General features: G+C 35.7%; 1 protein-coding gene across 3 annotated transcripts in view; it reads right to left on the bottom strand.

Annotated features, from left to right (window-relative positions):
* Positions 1 to 21,325, bottom strand: part of WDR72 (WD repeat domain 72) — a 125,038-nt gene that overhangs the window by 84,638 nt on the left and 19,075 nt on the right. For all 3 annotated transcript variants that reach the window (XM_076347737.1, XM_076347738.1, XM_076347739.1), the window contains 7 exons: positions 19,777 to 19,896; positions 17,704 to 17,849; positions 17,260 to 17,356; positions 14,154 to 14,295; positions 13,414 to 13,659; positions 12,665 to 12,885; positions 11,102 to 11,297 (listed from right to left, as the gene is read on the bottom strand). In XM_076347737.1, coding sequence (XP_076203852.1) covers positions 11,102 to 11,297; positions 12,665 to 12,885; positions 13,414 to 13,659; positions 14,154 to 14,295; positions 17,260 to 17,356; positions 17,704 to 17,849; positions 19,777 to 19,896 — 1,168 coding nt within the window. The remainder of the gene's footprint in view (positions 1 to 11,101; positions 11,298 to 12,664; positions 12,886 to 13,413; positions 13,660 to 14,153; positions 14,296 to 17,259; positions 17,357 to 17,703; positions 17,850 to 19,776; positions 19,897 to 21,325) is intronic.

Genomic DNA, 21,325 nt, shown 5'->3' with positions numbered 1-21,325 from the left:
TATTCTACATCAATAAGTATTCACTGAACAATGACTCAAATTTAGATAACTATGAAATACTCAAGTGCAAACTACAGTCTGACCTGAAGCTTACATGTATAAAATACAAAATGCCATAAAAAAGGCAAAATGTTAGTTAAGTTTTAACTTAAGGCTGACAAATTAAAACAAACAAAAAACCCCAAACACTAAACTTCCACAAAGCATATATATTCATGCTTAGGACTTATTTTGAATCATTCACATTTTCAAAATATGCTAACCAATGTTTCCTCATCCTTTATGTCTTTTAGGAATTAGGGATTTAAGTGACAGCATAAGACGTGTAGAGAAACTACAGTAAAATGGCAACCTTCCATCTTATTGCATGTTATCATTTGCATCATATATGCTACCTTGAATTTCTTCACGGAGCTGCTTTCTTCAAGAAAGATTGTCTAAACCAAAAATGGTTTAATGTTGCATTAAGTGTTAATTGTTTAATGTTACAGTACTCTTGGCCCAAGAAGTTATCTTGTCTCAGTTCAATAGTGCACATCTGGGTTAACTCACTCCCTGCAGGTTCTCCCTTTCGCTAAGGATGCCTCTTAAGCATGAAGGTGGAGGGGGGAGAGAAATCAGGAAGATCTCAACGCACATAGTGTCTGCCCTAACCATTAATGTTGAGGGTCAGACCATGACCTAAGAACAGAAGAAGCTAAATCACTAGAGCCTTTTTCCAAATACGAAAAGCTCCCTTCAGGGGAGACACAAGCCTTTCACAGTCTTCAATTAACTCCTCCTAGTAATGCAACAGGGTGCTTAACATTTGAGCCATAGTTTTGTAAGGGCTATTGTTTACAGTTTCACAAGGGATGATGAAATTAGGTGCGATGTAACTGTTTGAGAGATCACTGTTAGGAATATCAAATGAGACCTATTTGTCCTAATATCAGAAAGAGTATGCACAAAAGTGTTTTTTGTATAACCAAGCAGACTTTAGGGCCCATATTCTGGGTGCATTCACAGATGTACCTGACTTAAGATAAATCTGTTATTTAAACAAATTGCTTACCAATATTATATTGTGTAATTCTAAAAAGAAGGAAAGCAAAGATATTGTGTGGCTGTGAATTGGCTGTGTAGAATTTGTGAGTGTGTGTACAAGACTGATTGAATGACAGGACTTTTTTTAAAGCACAGGGTTAGACTGAAACAAGAGAACTTTTACTCAAAATTCAGAGTGTCTTGGAAAAAAACCACAAAAGTAAATGAAGCAATTAGTCATACACCATCTCTTCCTGAAAAACTTGCATCTGTCCAAGAGCCTTGAATGTTTTCATTCACACAAATTATGGCAATTTTATCAAAAGTTTAGTTTTACTAACTAAATGTCTAACAAGAGTTCACTAAAACAACTCTGTAGGCATTTCTATCAAGTAACGCTTACCACAATTTGACCATTTTGAAGATTTATGGTTTATCACCAGTTAAAGATGAAGTTCATTGCCCTACTCACATGAACCGCATAGAGATCGACCTGGTGCCCCTTCCTAACAAAACCATTTCACAGTTACTGCATCTTACTCCCACAGATATATAAGTGACTTGGATTTCTGACCAGGGGCATAGGATCCTACAGGCAAACTTTGTTAGCCAGGCTCTTTTGCTCCCAATTATGTAAAGGATACGCATGTAGCGTGCATGTAGCATGTTTCACAAAAGACTTACCAGATGTAGTTATCAAGGACTCTAAAACTGTGTTTTCCATCAGCCCAGATCTTTAGGCTATGCAGAGTTTATTAAAAAAAAAGAAAAAGGTAGTGACTGCTATGACTTTGACCCTAGCTACACCACAGCCTCCAGCATATGAAACGCAACCACAGGATTTATCAGCTAGGCCACACTCACCCACTCAAATCTAATTCTGACCAATGACCTGCAGAGAAAGAGACATACAGAAAAACAGAAAGACAGAGGGAGAGAAAGGAAAAATGAAAACATATCGAAAGAGACTGTAAATTACTAAATTTTGCAGGGACAAAAGTGTCACAGGAGTGTAATTATTGTTGCTTCTACAATTATCTAGGCATAAATGTATAATAAATTAATGACCGAGTTTACTTTGATACAGTTCTAAGAGTTCCATTAAAACTGTACAACTTATATGCCCAGAGCCACCTGATGAAACCTAAACCTTGGTTTTCTAAATAGTTCAATCACTAATTTCTTTCCGAGATGAGAAGAGCTGTCAGACATACTAAATGAGGGTCTACTTAAAAAAGAAAACCCAAACCAAAACAAACAAAACCCTACACATTCTGCAACTGACATGATACTTGCACAGAGTTTACCAGAGGTTTAGAAGACTTATTATTGTTGGCACCAATTATAAAAATATTGGTGCATATATAGCTACGTACAAATTATCTTTAAAGAGTGTTTGAAAGTGTTCCAGCATGTTTGACCATCAATATGATCAAAGGTTTGATCTATAACACCACTACATGCAGAGTAATTTCATTTTCTCCACAGCAAGGATGCCTCTGAAATAGAAAAGGTTTTATGTAACAGTTTAAATTACTCAATGTGACATTAACATTGCAAGAAACACTTTCAGAGTATTTTGAACTCTTGTCTATTTTTATATTTTTTTTTTTGCGATAGAAGTGATCATACAAATGGATTTGTATGATCTGACTAACGTTAGACACTGCATATTTTATGGGGGCTGCCAATCTCATTAAAAGCTTGTTTTAATTTACTGATACCTGTGTAGTTTTTAAATGCTTAAGTTTTCTGTGCTTGACAGCTACCTTAAGGTAGTGGTATTTTTTTTTGTTTCTCAGCAAAAGTGTTTCAAACCATTTATCATTCATGTTAAAGTCATGAAACACATGGGTGTTTCATAAAATCTTCATGCTTTAAAGTATGGACTCAAAGCTGAACATTACACTTCTGTGAAATACACCGTCTTGTTCCCACCAAAGACAATTTTAACTGAAGCACCTTTACCTTTTCTGTTTGCCCAAGCAAGAGAGGTCTATACAGAATCCATCCCACATGACAACAGGGAGTCAATCTTACAGTGAACGGAATTGACAGTCTTTCACTTACCTCTACTAAAAAAAACAAGCTATACACATGTAGAAAATTATGTATAAGTATCAACATAATGGTAAGTTTGCAAAGACAAGTAGTAATAGCAAAGAAAGTCTCTGAATTGAGGTAGCAGGCACTTTTATGCAAGTCTCTGCATAAAAACAGAGTATAATGTATAAATGTTTTATACATTAAAACATGTTTTTAAAATTACATAATACCTCGCGTGTTCTAAGAATAATTCTATAGAAAGCACTGTCATTTTTAGGATTCCTGCTTTGCTTAGATGCAGAAGTTGGAAGCCGAGACAATCTTAATGCTTCAGCACTTGACAGGAAAATGGCAGAAATATTATTACTGAGCACTCAGATACCCAGATGGCAAAATACAAGAAAAAGTATTATATTGAGAAAAGGATTCAAATAGGGCACAAATAGGGAAAGCAATACACATTAAACAGTGTGGATAAAACAAAATATTATATAGATATTTATTTAGTAATTGTCCTCAAGAGTTCAGAGGTACATGAAAAGAAAGCTAAATTCAGAATTGCACAAATTAAATTTGTGCAATTAGATTCGCACAAATGGTCTTAAACTTAACATCTCTGAGCTTTTCAAAGCTTAACTTTATAAACTACTTCTCCTTCAAATACATATCTTAAGTGTAGTTAGTTATATAACCGTACTTTAATCTCTATGTTTTTATCTTTATTTTGTCATCTATAGCAATTCAATTTTATGTAGAAAACTTTAGTTATGTCCTCTATTTCTAATTAATTTAATTGTCCTGTATGTAATTAAGTGGTACAGAATATTAACAAGTAAAAGATAAGGATTCATAAACAATTCAGAGGTGAGGATAGTCATCAAAAAAAGTAAAACATCAAGCAGGTACTTAACTTAATAGAAAGCTTATTATAACATTTATAATCAAATATCATCTTACGAATTATATTTCCCAGCAGTGCACATTTCAAGCAGATACAGTAGAATCACCACTGCCATTAACAGAAACACAGATTATGTACTAAAAATCACCATGATCGCCACAGCTTTTGTACAGATAGCAAGCACAATGTGGAAAAAACTGTATCAAATCTGAAATTGATATATGAATAATTTATCTAAAGCGTTTTGTAAAAATGTGTTAGATAGTTTCAATCAGAAAAATTAATGGAGTTTCTTGTTCCTGAAGTACTGGATCATCCTTCAGATTATTCAGTGCTTTTGCAAAATTAAGAAATCAGGTTTTGTGTATAAAACATAATTGTCCCTTTGTATGTAAAAAGCAAGATCCCCCAGGCGAGTGGCTTAGAATATGACACAAAGTTTTTTGAACTTTGGCTTTAGAGCTCATGAGCCATTTTTAAAAAACAGCTTCTAAACAAGTAGTGAGAAATTATAATGGCACTACTACAATAACCTGTGAAAACACCCTTACCGGTCCTCTGAAAAAGATCAGAGGAGGAGGTTTTCTGCATTTTGGACAGATTTCCCTTGTCATATGGGGTACTGTTCACACTGATACCATGAATGCAAGCGAGCCGTGTCGGTACTTGAATTTATTCTAATATAGCACATTAGCAATAACCGTAGTGACCATGTCATAGACGACAATGCAATAAGACAATCCCCAGCGCCTTCAGATAAGAAGCCTGTAAGATGACTAAGCCACCACGTCTTCTCAAACTGAAGTGCAGTAATGCACCAGCACATCTCATAATTCCTTTGCCTTAATACCTTACATACTCTCCATTCAAACTATTTCATCTGCCATCTGAATCACTTAACTGGAAACAATCTTCCAAAAACATCGTTAACTACACAAATCCAAACTATTATTTATTGATGATTTTGACCTTTTCTAGCAAGAACTATAAGCATACACTTAATTTTGACTATACAGGAGATCTGATCTCAGCCGAAATACTCTTTAGGCATATGTTTCAATTTTTTTCCTGTGTTGGGTCTAGCATCATGCAAGAGTTATCAAAATTTGCATTCCCTGGGTGAGTATGAAAAATACAATGTAGCCAGTATAACATTAACTGTGTATTATTATGATAATTGAACAAAAAGTTTTATTAAGTGATGTTATTCTATTTTTAAACTCACACTAAGCATGCTGTAAAACAATAAAACAGAACAAGACTTGCAAGGCAGAAGGAAATAACAGGAAATTAGTAGATGATTCATTCTGCAAGCATGATGAACTTCAAGGAATAAATTTATGTTAAACTAGTACTAATTGAAAGACTAAATCTACCTCTGATAAATGAAGATTGCTACCTCTGAGCAAGGAAGATTGTTCTTTAAAGTCTACCCATTCTTTCCTCGCTCTCAATACATATTAGATAGAAATGTGGCTCGGTAGACGTGCTGCCATATGCTGTACACAGCAAGAAAAAAACACTGATCCTTTTATTACTACATCTTATTGTACTGATATTTACCTTCTTTAAAAAAGCAAATATACCAACTGCTTAGGAAAAATGTAAAAGCAATATAGATAACAGCTAATTTCCTTATTAAAGTGGATTTCAAGTGGTAGCTATTGGAAGAAATATTCTGCACTTTAATTAGAATAGAATTTGTTATTGATTATCATATTTGTCATCTAGCACACATAAGTTTGGAACATATCCTGTACACATGCTATATTAATATTCCAAATGTATTATTAGATCAATATTTATTGTCATGGAAAGATATTCCATTGTAATGGAAAGTTGCCGTTTCCATATATTAAAATTTAGGCAAAATACATTAAGCTACCCAGATATAGAAAACAATACAGAAGCCATGAACTAATATCACTACCCATGTGCATGTGCAATAACAACATTTAAACTTAGACTAGAATAATTTTACTTTGTTCTGTAAACCAAAGGACTAAAAGGATGGGATTCAATTTATCTTATTCTAGACCTGTAATAGCAGCAGGCAGTTAGCTTTGCTTTTCCCCTCCTCTTCTTTAGGCTCCCCTTGTAGTCAGTGGGGAAAAGATACAGACTTTTACTTATTCCTACTTCTTCCTGCTCATTACAAAAACAACATGAACTACTAGCTCGTAGGTAGAGAACTTAAGTATAGATAGAAGTCTCAAGTTAGATAAGGTAAATTCCACTTGAAGTCAACTATACTCTTGGTATTTAACACATTTCAGCATAAATTATGCTGAAATGCCTATTTTTTGGAATAAAGGCAGCCCATTGTACTCAGGCAACTTCCCATTGACAACATAAAATAAGGAATCTTTGGCAACCTCATGAAGAGAGGGTGCAACAAGTTGTACATGAAGTAGTACTGGCTTAGATTTTAATCTGTGTGACAATGTTTCTCCCACCCCATAAAGTGTAAAAAAACCTACTATGAAAGCCCACTAAAAGACAACTTAAATATTTTTAAAACTTCAGAATACTTTTTCAAAACGTGTCAGCCTCTGTCATAGGAAATTGGACGATGAACTGTTACGCATAATGAAGTCTTTCATATGCTTAAGGGGTCATCCTCTTAATTACCTGGCGGAAGGACAGTTTTGGAGCTAAATGGGTATAACTGAAAGACAGTCAATAGGTGTCCCTAAACTTTTGTAAAGTCACCTGTCAAATCCAACAGAATTATTGCTGACTCTACAACAGTGTAAATATTGAAATATTCATGGAAATTTCTTAATCCACAGCCTGAAATTATAAACAGACTGGCTGTTTTCCCAGTTATCCATTAACTCTAGTACAGTAACACTGTTCAGATTTTTTTTAAACTGCAAACAGTGATATATGAGTCTGACACAAAATCAGGTCCTCCACTGACTTTCACTTAAAGAGGCAAAGCCTCAGTCACGAAGCTAACTGCATAGCCAGAAGAAAAATATAGAAAAAACACTTTTTGACTATAGAAACAACAAAAACTTTATCTTATGTCCATTTCCGTAATGGAATCCAAGCACAAGGCTACCACTTAAACTTCATCCTATTTAACTGAGTCAGGGAACATGCTCACAGGTAATTGTATGGGCAAGTGGTACTATGCATGGCTGCCTGTTCATTTGCCAACAGATGAAAATCATAATGAAAGGCTGCTGTGTTTCTGCAGAGGTTTGTTTGTGATGCTGTATACATCTTTCTCATACATCTGAACAACGCTTTGTCTGCCTGAGTGGCGCTGAAGTATCTACATAGCTCTTGATCTAGGTCAGGCCAATTTCAAGGATCAACGCCATGACCTCTTGTGTTCTCCTGCAACACAGATATAATTCACATTAAAGCAACTACAGTATAGCCTAGTAGGCTTTCCCAGTTATTCACCCTAGATGGCATCTTTTAGTTACCAATGCCTAACAGGAACAAAAAAAAAAAACTTAATTTGTTAATTGCTAATGTAGCAAATAACTGCATTCCTTCTTGTGTTCCAGCTATTCCTTAAGAGGTGGCAATTGTAGCTCTCATTCTTGCTTGATACTAGTAACAAGAGATACAGAAACAGCAATAGAAACCACACTTTTAACTATCTGCACCCTTTCTGAATATGTAATATACATGAGCAGTGGCATCAATTTTGCTTCATTTTTAATTTTGAAATAGGCAGCATTTTTACAGCTAAAAGGAGAGACAGTTAAAAATATACTCCAATTTTTGTCTCTATGGTACTATTACAGTCCTATGCTATTAAATCTCACATTAAGACTTGCCACCTTGTGAGCTTTAACCTTAATTCACATCATAGGAGCACCTGAGGAGCTCTTACACTGTATCCTACAAATATAACAACAGCACAGACTATGATGGATCCATAACAAATACATCACAAAAGTATGTATGAAAAATAATCATTGCATGCTCAACATCAGTGTTTTAGAGCTTTAATATCTCATCTATTTCCTTTTTTTAAACAAAGTGATTAAGTTCTGATAGAAAATAACTGATGCAAATCCATTAAAAATGATATCTACAACAGATTTATAAGGAAACAATATTCTGTGGTCCTTTATTACATTTGTTTGCTCGATTTTATTGCAGAGTTTCAAATGCACATTAATCCTTTGGTTAAAAGATGACTCTACAAGGAACGCTAATAAACATTTAAGTATAATGACCTTCAAGGATGTCTCTCTCTCAAATTGGTATGTCTTCAGAAACAGCCTAGCTACAGTTACATGTTTTTGAGAAATGTCCTTTTTAGCTGTGAAATAAAAGAAAACATTCTATATCAAGATTTCCCCCACCTAAATTTCTCAACTGTTTTCAACATTAGTTTGAAAAGAGCCATGAAGATGTAGATAGAACAGCTGGAGACTGGTAGCATCTTCACAAACTTCTTGAGAAGTTGAAAACGTGTGTATTTATTAATGATTACTGAACATTTAGATGCCTGCTCTAGTTTCTCTTAGTTACAACAGGGATTAGTACAATATCTTTCCATTCTACCTTTAATACTTTACCACTAGTAAAGGTGACTTTCTGGTAATTACTACAAAACAAGCAGTTAGGCAATGATAAGAATCAAATTAATTTCTCATTTTTGCTGTTTTATTTACTTTATGCTAAAGTATGGGGCAGATATAGCTTACAGCTTTTACTGTTAACAGAAATACTATTTGCATAGACAAAATGCACACTGCCATTACAGGGGAGAAATAATCATGAGATCTAGCAATACCTCTAGGAACAGAAAAGAACACATTGGAGAGGAATCAGAATGGTTTAGGTTGGAAAAGACCTTTAAGATCATCAAGTCCAACCATTAGCCTAGCACTGCCAAGCCCACCACTAAACCATGTCCCTAAGTGCCGTGTCTACACGTCTTTTACATACCTCCAGGGATGAGGACTCAACCACTTCCCTGGGCAGCCTGTTCCAATGCTTGACAAGCCTTTCGGTCAAGAAATTTTTCCTCACATCCAATCTAAACCTCCCCTGGCGCAACTTGAGGCCATTTCCTCTCGTCCTATCGCTTGTTACTTGGGAGAAGAGACCGACCCCCACCTCGCCACAACCTCCTTTCAGGTAGTTGTAGAGAGCAATGAGGTCTCCCCTCAGCCTCCTTTTCTCCAGGCTAAACAACCCCAGTTCCCTCAGCCGCTCCTCATCAGACTTGTTCTCCAGACCCCTCACCAGCCTCGTTGCCCTTCTCTGGACACGCTCCAGCACCTCGACGTCCTTCTTGTAGTGAGGGGCCCAAAACTGAACACAGTAATACTGTGTTTGGCCTCACCAGTGCCGAGAGCAGGGGGACAATCACTTCCCTACTCCTGCTGGCCACACTATTTCTGATACAGGCCAGGATGCCACTGGCCTTCTTGGCCGCCTGGGCACAGTGCTGGCTTTTTTTTTCTTTTTCTTTCCTTTTACAGAGAGGAGAAAAGAAGAGATGGAAGTAACAATTTGCAATATTGCAGATGTGCTGACAGAGACTAGTAAAATGAAGGGATTAGAGAAATGACAAGACAAAAAGAAGGATCCCAAGACAGTACTGTTCCACAAACCTCCAGAAAGAGGATTGAACAGAAGGGTAGAACCCATGCCCCCTCCTGACTGGAGAAAATGCAGTGAAAACTGCAATATCATGCATCTACATAAATAGCAGAACACACATAAGAAGAATCTTAAATTCTGTTTTCTGGTAAATATCTAAAGTTATGCAGGAAACAACAAATAAAAGCAGGATAACAAGTTTAGAGTACCCTAACTCAGAGTCTAGTATTTACTTTTGAAAATTTGACCTTGTATTGTTTTTCCCAGCAGTGCAACTAAAGCTAAAATTCTAAACAAAACCATCATATAGTCATTCAGCAATAATAAGACAGCAAAGTAGTACAACACTATATACAATCTAACAGTCTCCTAAGGTCACACCTTTTCTTCTTAATTTTTTATTGATGTTTTTGAACAAAAATATTTAAAAGAATTTTTAAGTCTCAAAATACAATGCAAAATTATGAGAACTTCATATTTTTTAGTAGCTGTACGAAAAACATACCAGTGTAAAACCAGGGGTTTTAACTGACTATAATTGTTAGTTCAATTTAATTTTATTCTAAACCTTTTTAAAGAAGCAACTCAGTACATTTGGGAAAAGAGTAAGTACCAGAAGGCATTTCCTATGCCAGTAGCTTAATGATATTAAAGAGCTTACTAACACAACAGGCTTGTAATTTACACTGTACTCATTTTGCCAAGTCCTTCATTAAACACAGATATTTTGTACTTTAAAAACAAGGGACTTTTTTTTGTCCAAAGCAGATAGCCTAGACAGTGTGTTGTAATAACTTGTAACGTAAATTCTTATCTCAGTGTTACATTAGTAAAACTGTTTTCATATAGGATTAATATGCTATGCATTTCAGTGGTTCTAGACTCATTATGCACTTCCCCCCTCCCAGGACACACAGCTCTGAATCGCATGGAAACGCTGCATTGTAACGTCTAGCACCATCACAGCTTCTAATAGTTCTGTCTGTCAAAGTTCAAATAACTACATTTACTACCCTTGTGAATCAGCATCACGCACTCAAATCACCTGGGAATCTACAGTTTAAGCTGAAACACTCAGCTTTAGTTTTCCTGACTACACAGTTGTGAGCTTTGCAATTATCTTCCACTATTAACTGATTATCAATTAACTCAAAAAGTTTCTCAGATTATGATTTTGCTGAAGAAAGCAGAACGTCGTGCTCTAACTTGGGATTGTTAGGACAAAGTGTCATTCTTTTTAATAACTAAAGAGAATAACTGACAGTTTATTTATAGCTTCCAGAAATATTCTACTCAATCCACTGCAGTGTCAGCTAATCATCTGATTGTCAGGATCTGACTTAAGCTATTGTATTTTATTAATGACATACCTTGAGCCATACAAAAATTTTATTTCTTACTTGTTTATATAAACATTTAGACTCTCATTAATATATTCCATGTGTTAGTATTGCTGCTTTGGTCTTCTATAAATTAGGTTTGCATAACACCACATGACAGACAAAAAAAACTTAAGGAAAGCGAACAAAAAACCCCTCTTATTACCTGTTTCAATTTCCCAAATATAAACTGAATCATCTTCACATCCAACAATTAGCAGATTTTCAACAGGGTCAAATTTTATCTTCTTCACAGGAAACAGATGCTTTCTGGCATGTAAGAGACGTACTCTCTTCTGAAGGTGTAGAATTGCTACTGAGTGATCACTGCACACACAGCACACTATGCTGTGATCTTTTAACTGCAAAACAGAAAGAACGTCAGTTTCAACACTGTAACCACAGCATAACCACATCAATTTAACAAGCCTGGTAAAAGTTGTCCAGTGATTTCTTTCCCAGAACATACTCATTTTAGAAAATGATGTTTTATCAGCCTACATCTCCAATTTGTTTTCAACAGGCTAGCTGTACAACTGATGTCCTGACAGGAAAACATACAATCTCCTCTGATTTTTCAATTTTTAAAAAAATAATAATTTAAATACCATTCATTCACAATACTTAGCCTATCAAAGCAGTGATTATATAACCAAATATACCGTAACACTTGTCCTAGAAGAGAAAGTAGTAAAAACTACCTTAAACCAAACTGCTGTTCGTGTGATATAGAATTGTGTCAGGTCTTATGACACAAAAGCCAAGGGCAATGTATTTCTAACAAAAAACTGGGTATGTTACAATTTCATTTCACACTGTATGGATCTGATTCTGCAAAGCCTTCCCCTTCCTGCAAGTAATTTTTTGTGACACACAAAGGAATTCACCCTATGGAAAAATTCAGCCCTGTAAAGAGAACTGCAACACCATCCAAGCAGGCATTAAATCCTACCTAGTTTCCAGAAAAAGGGCTGAAGAGAGCCTTACAAGCATTAAGAACTTATGTCATTGCAAAACATCTTTTGGACTACTTAATGTTGGCACGTAAGCAAACTCTAAGTCAACCATAAGCATCAAATATGTCTTCACAGGCTTTTTAAGAAGAAAAAGATGAAATCCCAGCCCCACGGAATACAATGGGGACAGAATTTGTTCAACAAGATTTCATACAGCATTCAGTACAGTAAATCATCTTCTAAATTTTTACTTCAAAATTCACTTAAAGAAAAACATATGAAATTATTCTTAATCTCATAAAACACAAAAGCATACATGCAAAGGACCACAAGAATGTGTCAGGAACCAAAATACACATTTAGATTAAAATACTATTGATCCAAATCTTTTCTTACTATGTTCAAACCCCTAGCCTTACCGATTACACTTTTTAACTTCAGAAGTTAGGAGATAATCAGATTAACATATAGATTGACAATCATAATATTAAAAATGAAGAGAACGTTAAAAGCTTGAATTTAATATGTCACTGGTTTAGGATCATTTTTCTGAATCACTGAAATTACAAACTAACAAGAAATAAACCCCCTGAAGTTAAAAGCAACTTTCAAACAAGACAATTAAATGAATGTACATTAAGGACACAGTGCTGCAGGATAAAAGTATTGCCAGATGTTTTTTTTCCTCTCATATATGTACACACGCATACATACATGTATATAGAGATACTTTTTTTTTTTTTTGAGACCTCATTTATTATGCTTTTACTTACTTTGTAGTTTTCTGGAGATCGCAAGAGCTCTGTCACTGGACCAGACTGCAGACTAAATTGGTGTAAGATGCCTCCAGTAAATATATCCCAGCAGATTACGATAGAATCCTGGCCCCCTGACAACAGCCAGCTTGGATCAAATCTTGCTGATTTATCATGTGGATAAAGTAAACAAGTGACTCTGCTACTATGACCATTCAGAACCTTGTAAGATAGATTATCTGAAACAAGATGGTACATAAATTATTTCTGTTCTTTAAGAACAGAGGTTCCGTATTTTACAATACATTTGCTAAAAGTCAGGAGATTCAAAAGACTAAATACAACAATCCTTTATATGGGATCAAAGAATTTTGGACATGTTTCTAAAAGGGAAAACAAAGGTCTGCACTCTGAGCTTCATCTACTGAGATGTATCCTTCTTATTGCTTCAGTGGGATGATCTTTTAGAGGGAAAATGACAAAGATAACTACTAACCATATAGTGACATCCCACATATCTCACTTCCGGGTGACTCCATCCCCACAGTACTCTTAACAGTGCAAAGCACCTTGGTAGCACTAAGCTGTGATCTGATAGATCAGCTACAGAGGGAGAAAGAGCCTAATCTTCCATTTTCCTCATTCAATCCCTGACCATCACCCCTATTTTTTCAGAGAATTTTTACAGGGATCACTGGAGGGGATGTCTTCTGGGCAGTCTTCTGTGCTTGACTGAGATGAATTTGGACAAAATTGTTAAAACTTACCTTTCAGCAAAGATATGTTTTCTAAAAGTCTTGCTCTTGCAGTTTTTAAACCTAGCGTTACAAAAATTTTCCCATTTTCACATCCACACACGAGCTTATCGAGACTGGGTATGTATACAGAGGAACTGACAACTGCACTTTCGATTCCATCTTTAGATGCACAAAGATGATCGATAATGCCCTCCGACACTGAATGGTGTTTATCGAAATTATCCTGAAGAGTCCACGTTGCTGTAATTGGGATCTCTAGAGGGTGGGGGAAAAGAGTCAGGAATTTAATTTTTTTTTTTTATTCCAAACAATATAAAAATCCAAACAAAGCAAAATATACATTTTCATCTCTTCATCACTTCTCCTAACTTATCCTTTCTGCAGCCTAGCAATGGAAAGTTAGCAGTTGCTATTCCATCACTAGATTACATCTCACTAAATCCTTTCTTTTATACCTCCCTATGAACAACCATAAGCAGGACCAACTAAGTAAATTTTCATGGCATTTGGGAGAAAAGTGTTTATGGGCAGATGGTAAGGAAATACAAACATTTATTTGTTCAGTTCCATGAAGATTTCTAGACACTCATCTTTGTTAGTGTCTTGCTCCTTCTAACTACAGGCAATCATCACACAATGAATGAGCATCACTTTCTAGTGAGAAAATATTTTCATGAGAATTTAAGTTTTCATGAAAATTGACTTAAAGACATAATTAAAAAGACACAAGAAACACAGAATTGCCAAACCTTTTGGTGAACCATCAAATGTTGACACAGGAACATCAGGAACATGCCACAAAGTGATCCTTCCTGAAACTTCACCAGAAAAAAGAACCTTATAGAAAGGCTCCTTTCTTTCATTCATGAAGCCCATGACAAAAGGAAAACTCTGCCAAAAATAACAGTAAATTAATATTCTGATATGAAAGAGCTGATAAAATAATGTAATAATTAATTGCAAATTCAAAGGTTTTTTACATCAAAAGCTGTAGAAATATAAAACAAGTAATGGTTGAACCCTCACCTGTCACTAAGTTCTGGTCAGACCAGCTCTACTCTGCCTGGTGCAAGCCCCTCGAAGATCACCTCTGCTTTGCCAGTATCCTTGGCTAAGCCCACATCCCAAATGGAAAAGTGGAATGGGAGGGCTCCCTAGGTTTACTGTCTCTAAATGGAGAATCTATTAATAGTATCACGAGCATATTAAAAAAATGGCAGTATAAGCACCAAGATCAGGCTGAAAAAAATGCAGTGAAACATAGATAAACTCCACATCAAAACAAATTCAGTAAAGCTTCAATCATGATAGCTCTACAAATAATGAAAGGTAAGAATTATGCTTGTACATGGACAGGTAATAGTCTGTAACACTATCATTCAGTCATCTGGAAAAAAGTTAGATACTACAGAGGTATAATATAATTGATAAACAGACTTACATCTACCTAGTTTCATTTAGTCAACGCTAAAACTTATTGCAGTATATTTATCTCAGACAAAAACCATGTTTTTATTCTCCCATGAAGACTAGAAGTCTGTAGGTTTTCTTTGCCTGTAGGTATAACACCACAGATAATTCTGTATCACCACACCAGTAACACCCAAACTATGTGATAATCTACTGGTGACTTGCCAAGAACACCCTGTGTAGTAGTTACGTAAGCTTCATTCTCAAGTATCAAACTATTAAAAACAGGTGAGGTGTCTTAAGGGGAAGCTTCTAGTTGCTCAAAACCCTCGCAAAAGTCAAGAAAATTAGGAATCTCCAGGCAGGTCTACATTAGTATGTTTGAGTTTACACCAGGCATGTACTTTGGAAGTGAATGCTTAGGTTTGTGTTGTGGAGCTGTCTTGGAGCACCAAATCAGGATTCTTTTTGCATGAAAGTAACTTGGGAGATGTGTGCAGGAGCACACAAAAAACCCACACACACACCCCCAAAAGCACACCCTGTACTGCAGATAGTGTGGATGAAAGGTCATCAGCCCAAACTGTCTTGTTCCATCCATCACTTTTACCTAGATAATGTAGACACAGCTTAACTCTGCTCCTTCAAGACATTTTACTAACATTCCCATATGTCGGATATATTTTATTTACAACATTGAAGTTTGGGAGTAAATTCCAAAATAAGCAACTGTACTGTAATGTAGTTCAGTTATAATCTAAGAATCGAGATCAAAACAGATCATCACACCGGCCGTTTTGTTGTCTCACAAATCCGCTACAAAAGTTATTCAGGTAGTAAGATAAATATTAAAGCAGAAATATTAGAAAAGGGCAGGGGACATTATTTTAAAAATGCATACTTTTGGGGGAAGCATATATAAGCTTTCTACCACTGCTATAACCCTATTATCTGCTAAACCATGTGTTTTGGCTATTTCTTTTCCCTCATATCATCTGACCTTTTGGCATCCTTTAGCAGTTATCCTATCTGATTTTAGATCACAGCGTTTGGGGGAAAAGCTGAATGGCTTGTGCTATTGCCCTTCAACTGAAAATTAAATCTGTCAGGCTTCGCAAGAGTATGCAACAAAAATGCTTTCTAAGAGCCTATAGCTGTCAACAGAAAGAAAAGAACACTAGAAAACCTCACATAGGTATATCTTTTAGTGTTTTTAGTCAGGTACAAATAAAACTATGTCTCCCTTGCATATCTTCAGAAACCGTTTAAAGACCTGCTTGAGTTCTCATGCAAATACACATCAAAAACTAATGCAACTGCAGGCAGGAGTTAAATCCACATCTTCCAACAATTGCTATTTCATAAACAGTATTAGCAATAAGACTTAGCAACAAAACCAGAGCCAAAGCTACACAGAAAAATCTTTTATATTTGTTTTGGTTCAATAAGAACCCCTGTCAGATTCCCCCCCCCCTTCCTAATTCTAACCAATTTTCTACTTTTTTAAATTGGCTCTTTTTCTTTACCTATTTCTTTGTGGTCACACAAAGCACTACTCAAAAAGTGAGTCAAGATGCAAGTTTTCCAACATAGCTGAATCCACTTGAGCTACTTTGTCTAAGCAGTAACTTCTAAATTTGAAATTGGCATGATGTGGTCTGCTAAACATGAATTCTCAAACAGAAGTATAAAGATCACCTATTTTTTTAGCTTCCTCTTTTCTTAACCATAGAGGCTTCTTCAAGCAAAAACCATGGTTCTGATGAGAGTCACATGTGTCTAATTTTATGCACTGTGGGTACTGCCAGTCTGCTCACAGTGTAAGAAAGTTCGGCATGTGATTATGCCTCTGAAGGCTCAAGGTAACAGTATTCTGGATAAAATGTCACAGATTCAACCCCCTTCAATTTAGGATGGATACACATGGGAAACAACCTATTTATGTAGTTACACTGAAACACTCATACATTTCTTAATAAAACCAGAACTAGGCAACTTGCTTACATTTCGCTTCTGGTTTGGTTTTATTGTTGTTTGTTTTTGTGGGGGTTTTGGTTTTGTGTTTTGTTTTTTTTTTTTTTAACAGATTTGAAGTTAAAAGCTTCTAAAGCTCTTTTAGACCACCTTTAACTTAAAAACAGCTCTCCCTTTTTTGCCAAAATTAGGGGAAAAAAAAACCCACTTCAACAATTAGCCTATAGCTGAAAATACAGGAGTATTTTTCCCTGTGAAAAAAGTAAATCTTTCCAGAATTTAAGACAAAAATATGCTATAAGCATCTCCAAGTTTGTAAGTAAAAATTTTAAAATGAAGGAATAAGTCTTACTCATTGTTTTCATAGAACAATTAAATCTGTTGATGAATTCAACAATTTTAGGGATCATTCAGGTACCTGCAAACAAATAATGAACTTTTGAAGCTCACTGTAAACCTTTATGAATTTACCTTATTTTCCTTCACAGCAGTAAAGCAGAGTAAATGAGGATAAACAGTTTCCTTCAGCACCTTCCCATCAGCAGGATATATGCTTTTAGAAAGCCCGCTGCATAAATTTGAAGAAAAAAAAAGCTTTAGAAAGTCATATTTAGAAAGCAGAACAGTAACATCCAAGATTCACAAGTTCAGTTAAAAGTCACCAAGTAATTACAAGCGACTTTTTGAAATCACAGCACCAGCTGCTCAAGTTCTACATGGCTAATCTTATTCCTGTGTCCCCTGCTGTGTCAAACAAAGACTGAGAGCTGTCAAACTCAGGGTAAATCTTTGAGTGCCAAAGTGGTTTTGTTCTGGTTTTTGATCATTTGCAACATGCAGAGATTTTCCATAATAAACCTCCCAAAGTTCATCTTGTACCTGAACTTTTTGTGTGAATTTCCCATCTGAGCCCACCTGTTTAGCAGCTGGTAGATGTAACTGTGGCCATCTTCTGTCCAGATGATAAGTCTGTAAGCTGCCAGTACTTCTCCACCAGCAAAGCACTGACCACTTTTACAGAACTCAGTACAAAGCAAGGAGAAATCGCAATAATCATACACCTAAGCTCAGAAAAACAATAAGATACAAACAAACAGTATTGGCACACTAATTTTAATTCAAGCTGGTTTTGAGCAATGGATCAATAAGTAGAACATTAGCTTGACTCTTAAAGCTAAAGCAGTTTTCATATTATCAAACTACTGTGAAGTCAGAATCAAACCATATATTTCAAAGACAAAGAAACTGACAATAAGAAAAAACAGCATTAGAGCCTTCTATTCGGGGATTTTGGATGGGATTCGCTTTGTTTTGCCTTGCATTCATTATAAATATCTACTGGACTATTAATTTCTTATAAAGAGGTAGGTAATGAATTGAGCACATAAATATGACATTGAAGACTTTGATAGAAGCTATAAATGCTTCTGTCCGTATTCTTTAAAAGAAGATCTGCTGGCATAATCACAGCACATATCTTAACAAAGCAGATTTTTTTTCTTTTCTTCTTTGAGGAGCAATAGTTTTTTCTTTTTCACAAATTGACTGAAAGCAAAGAACATATAATCCCCTTTACATGCAAGAATTCTTCTCTTCCATTTCTAGAGCTGGTAAAAAAAATTATATGACTTGTTTGCTTCCTCTGACCTTCCCATTTTAAGCCGAAAGAGGATATGACTAGGGCAACCTAGGATATTGTCTGCTTGTTCATGTTCCTAGTGGCCTCATGGAGAGAGTATTCATAGCCACATTTCTATAATTTATTCCAGCAGTAGGAGGAAATAGATTTCAGAATGAGAATTTCTACGAATTATTCGTAGCTAATTTCTATTCATTAGTTAATTTCTAGCTAATTTGCTCTATATTTTCATTACTATAGAAGTGGGTTAAGGAGCCATTCTAAACACACATGTGAATCTCTCCTATGCTACATATCACATATCTTCCTAATTAAGGAGTAAAAGCATCATCATGATGTCTTATTTTAAAGCTGTATATTCATTGAAACATAGAAGTTGAAAATCCAACATGACTTATGTATCTACAAAACTACTTTAAGCAGTAAAATATAAGTATTCAAATGCATAATGGAGATACTACAAGAAACGTGCACCCCTTGTGGAAAAACATTACAGAAATTAATAGAAAACAATGCATGTTACACAGATTTTTCCATGAAAAGCCTATCCATTCTATACATGGAATTTCTTTATAAATACTTTTGTACAGACTTTTTAAAATAGCCCAAGAGAAATCTCAAGGATAACTTTGAATAATGCAGTTGTAAGGTGACTGAGGTGTACGTGACATTTCCGGCCCCCCCAAAGCAGTGGTGTTTGGATCAAGTACATATGTTGCGCTAATAGCTCAGGATTATTTTAAGAGGAATGTCGTAAAACTGGGAAAAAGAAATACAGAATTTTTACAATAAAGTTCAGTTTAAGTAAAACTTAAAATAAACTAATAACAGTTTCAGTAACTACATGATGCATTTATTTTCTTACAGCTACAAGAAAAAGCGATACAGTCTGGGGTCTTCAGTTTTGCTGGCTTCTATTAGTGGCCAGGCTATTGGCCCTGATGGAACAAAGGTCCCTGGTTACGGAGGACTTGCGAACTGTGATTACTTCTGTCATAATTAAACAGTTTTTGTGCATCTTTGTCTCCTTTTGAAATGCACTGTGGAGGGGACTATAATGCACCCAGTGCTCTAAAACTGACTCATACTTAAAGTAATTCCCTTTCTACCTAGCCAATTTCATGTTAAACTTTTAAAGCAGAAACACATTACTAAAAAATAAACACTTCATCTCAGTCAGGCAGTTAAGATAAGCAGAGAAGGGATACAGCGCACTATTATACCTGACAATTAGTGAACACTTTTTCTTTAAGCTAAGGAGAAAAACAAGTATCTGCATGTAAAAATCACATTAGCTTTTCAAAGTTATTAACAAAATTAAAAAGAAAGTATAATGCTCGATAATGTACCTGCCAGCATGTGGAGGACACAACTAGAAGGAGCCTTTCCGTGTAAGTACAAAACCGTACTGCTTGACAATTTATACAGTCCAGAGATTTTGATTCCTTCTCGCATACACTTTGTCTCTCCTTTACAGCAGAGGAAAAAAGCCATAAGATTTATTCTAGATATCCGAGCTTTTACTTTTAAGATAGAAACAAACCACTGAAAATAATTTTGTTAACATACACTTTCAAAATGCAAAGCAACGTAGAATTCTTAATTAAAAGTGAGACAGGAAGACAGCATGGTTCAACAAGTACCATGTAAACAGAAGACATTCAGCATGGCTCAGACCTTGATCTCACTTAAAGAAGTGATAATGAATATGGAGAAGGACTAAAGGCAGGTCATAAATAGCATCTGCTGTAATGAATATCTGCTAAGTATTCTTCTGTCAAAAAAATAGCTACAACAACCTATAAACTGACAGTATCAGATTCAGAATGGCTGCTGAACATTCTGCTTTCCCACTCATCCTTGTTGCAACCAGGACAGTCTCAGACATATGGTGTTGTCATATGTCTTGTTTGAACTTAACACCTCTAAAAAGTAGTGGAAAAGTAGCTTTGTATTGCTGAATGTATGGATGGTTTAAAAATATACATATTTTCACCCTTTTTTTGTGAATATTGGACTTACCAAGGCCATCACACTCAAAATTATTCTATTGGAATTATTTTTATTAATTATTGATTAAATCACTGAAAACTGATGTTTTCTGTTTTGAAAGATACCACCAGTATCAAAGCCTTTCAAAGAAGGGGTATGCTGGTCATGGAATCATGGCTATCAAACTGCAAACCATTCTCTCGCTACACCTTGCATCTCCAATTAATTCCAATTAAATCCAACAATATTTATTAAAATACTGCTCTTTAACATATGAAGTAGCTGGATTGTTACTAACTCTGCACTCCTCCCTTCACAAAAGAAGGCCCCAGGCAGTAAAAGGATGGCACCATACTGTATATGCTTCTTTGATATCTGTAACCAGTTGTTACAGGCCCCAGAATTTCTACAGCACGACAGTATTTTTTGCCCTAGGAACATTGAAAAGACCACCTCCAAAACACTGCAAATAAACCAAACACACCAGTATGGTATCAAACTTGACAGACTCTCCTGAGGGGCCTGATTCTACCCATTAACAATTAGTGCTGTGGCATGCTCTGCAGTTTGTCAAGTAAGGCAGTAATGTATTACGGATCTTCAGAGAAGACTGTTGACATTTTGCCATTTCTGTCGATGATTCACAGTATTTAGTTGCAATACCGAAGTCCCTTTGTGATCTAGCTCTTGGAGTTTAATTCAATCAAAACATTGTATTCCAGTCCTAACACTTGGGCACGTCAAGTGCCCAGCTGCTGAGAATATTAACACAGAAAAGTTGCACAGAATAAGCAAGTTTGAAGATGGAGAGATAGGGCACTTGACACAGCAAGAGTCTTTTCCAAGTGAAGACAGCATTGTGGGAGGCAGACAGAGGAAAACAAAGTCTAAACGACCATTTCGAAG

This window comes from Aptenodytes patagonicus, chromosome 10, assembly GCF_965638725.1.
Source record: "Aptenodytes patagonicus chromosome 10, bAptPat1.pri.cur, whole genome shotgun sequence".
In the NCBI taxonomy this organism is placed as follows: Eukaryota; Metazoa; Chordata; class Aves; order Sphenisciformes; family Spheniscidae; genus Aptenodytes; species Aptenodytes patagonicus.
Note: the sequence above shows the minus strand (reverse complement) of the source record. Positions and strands in the feature narration are given on the sequence as shown.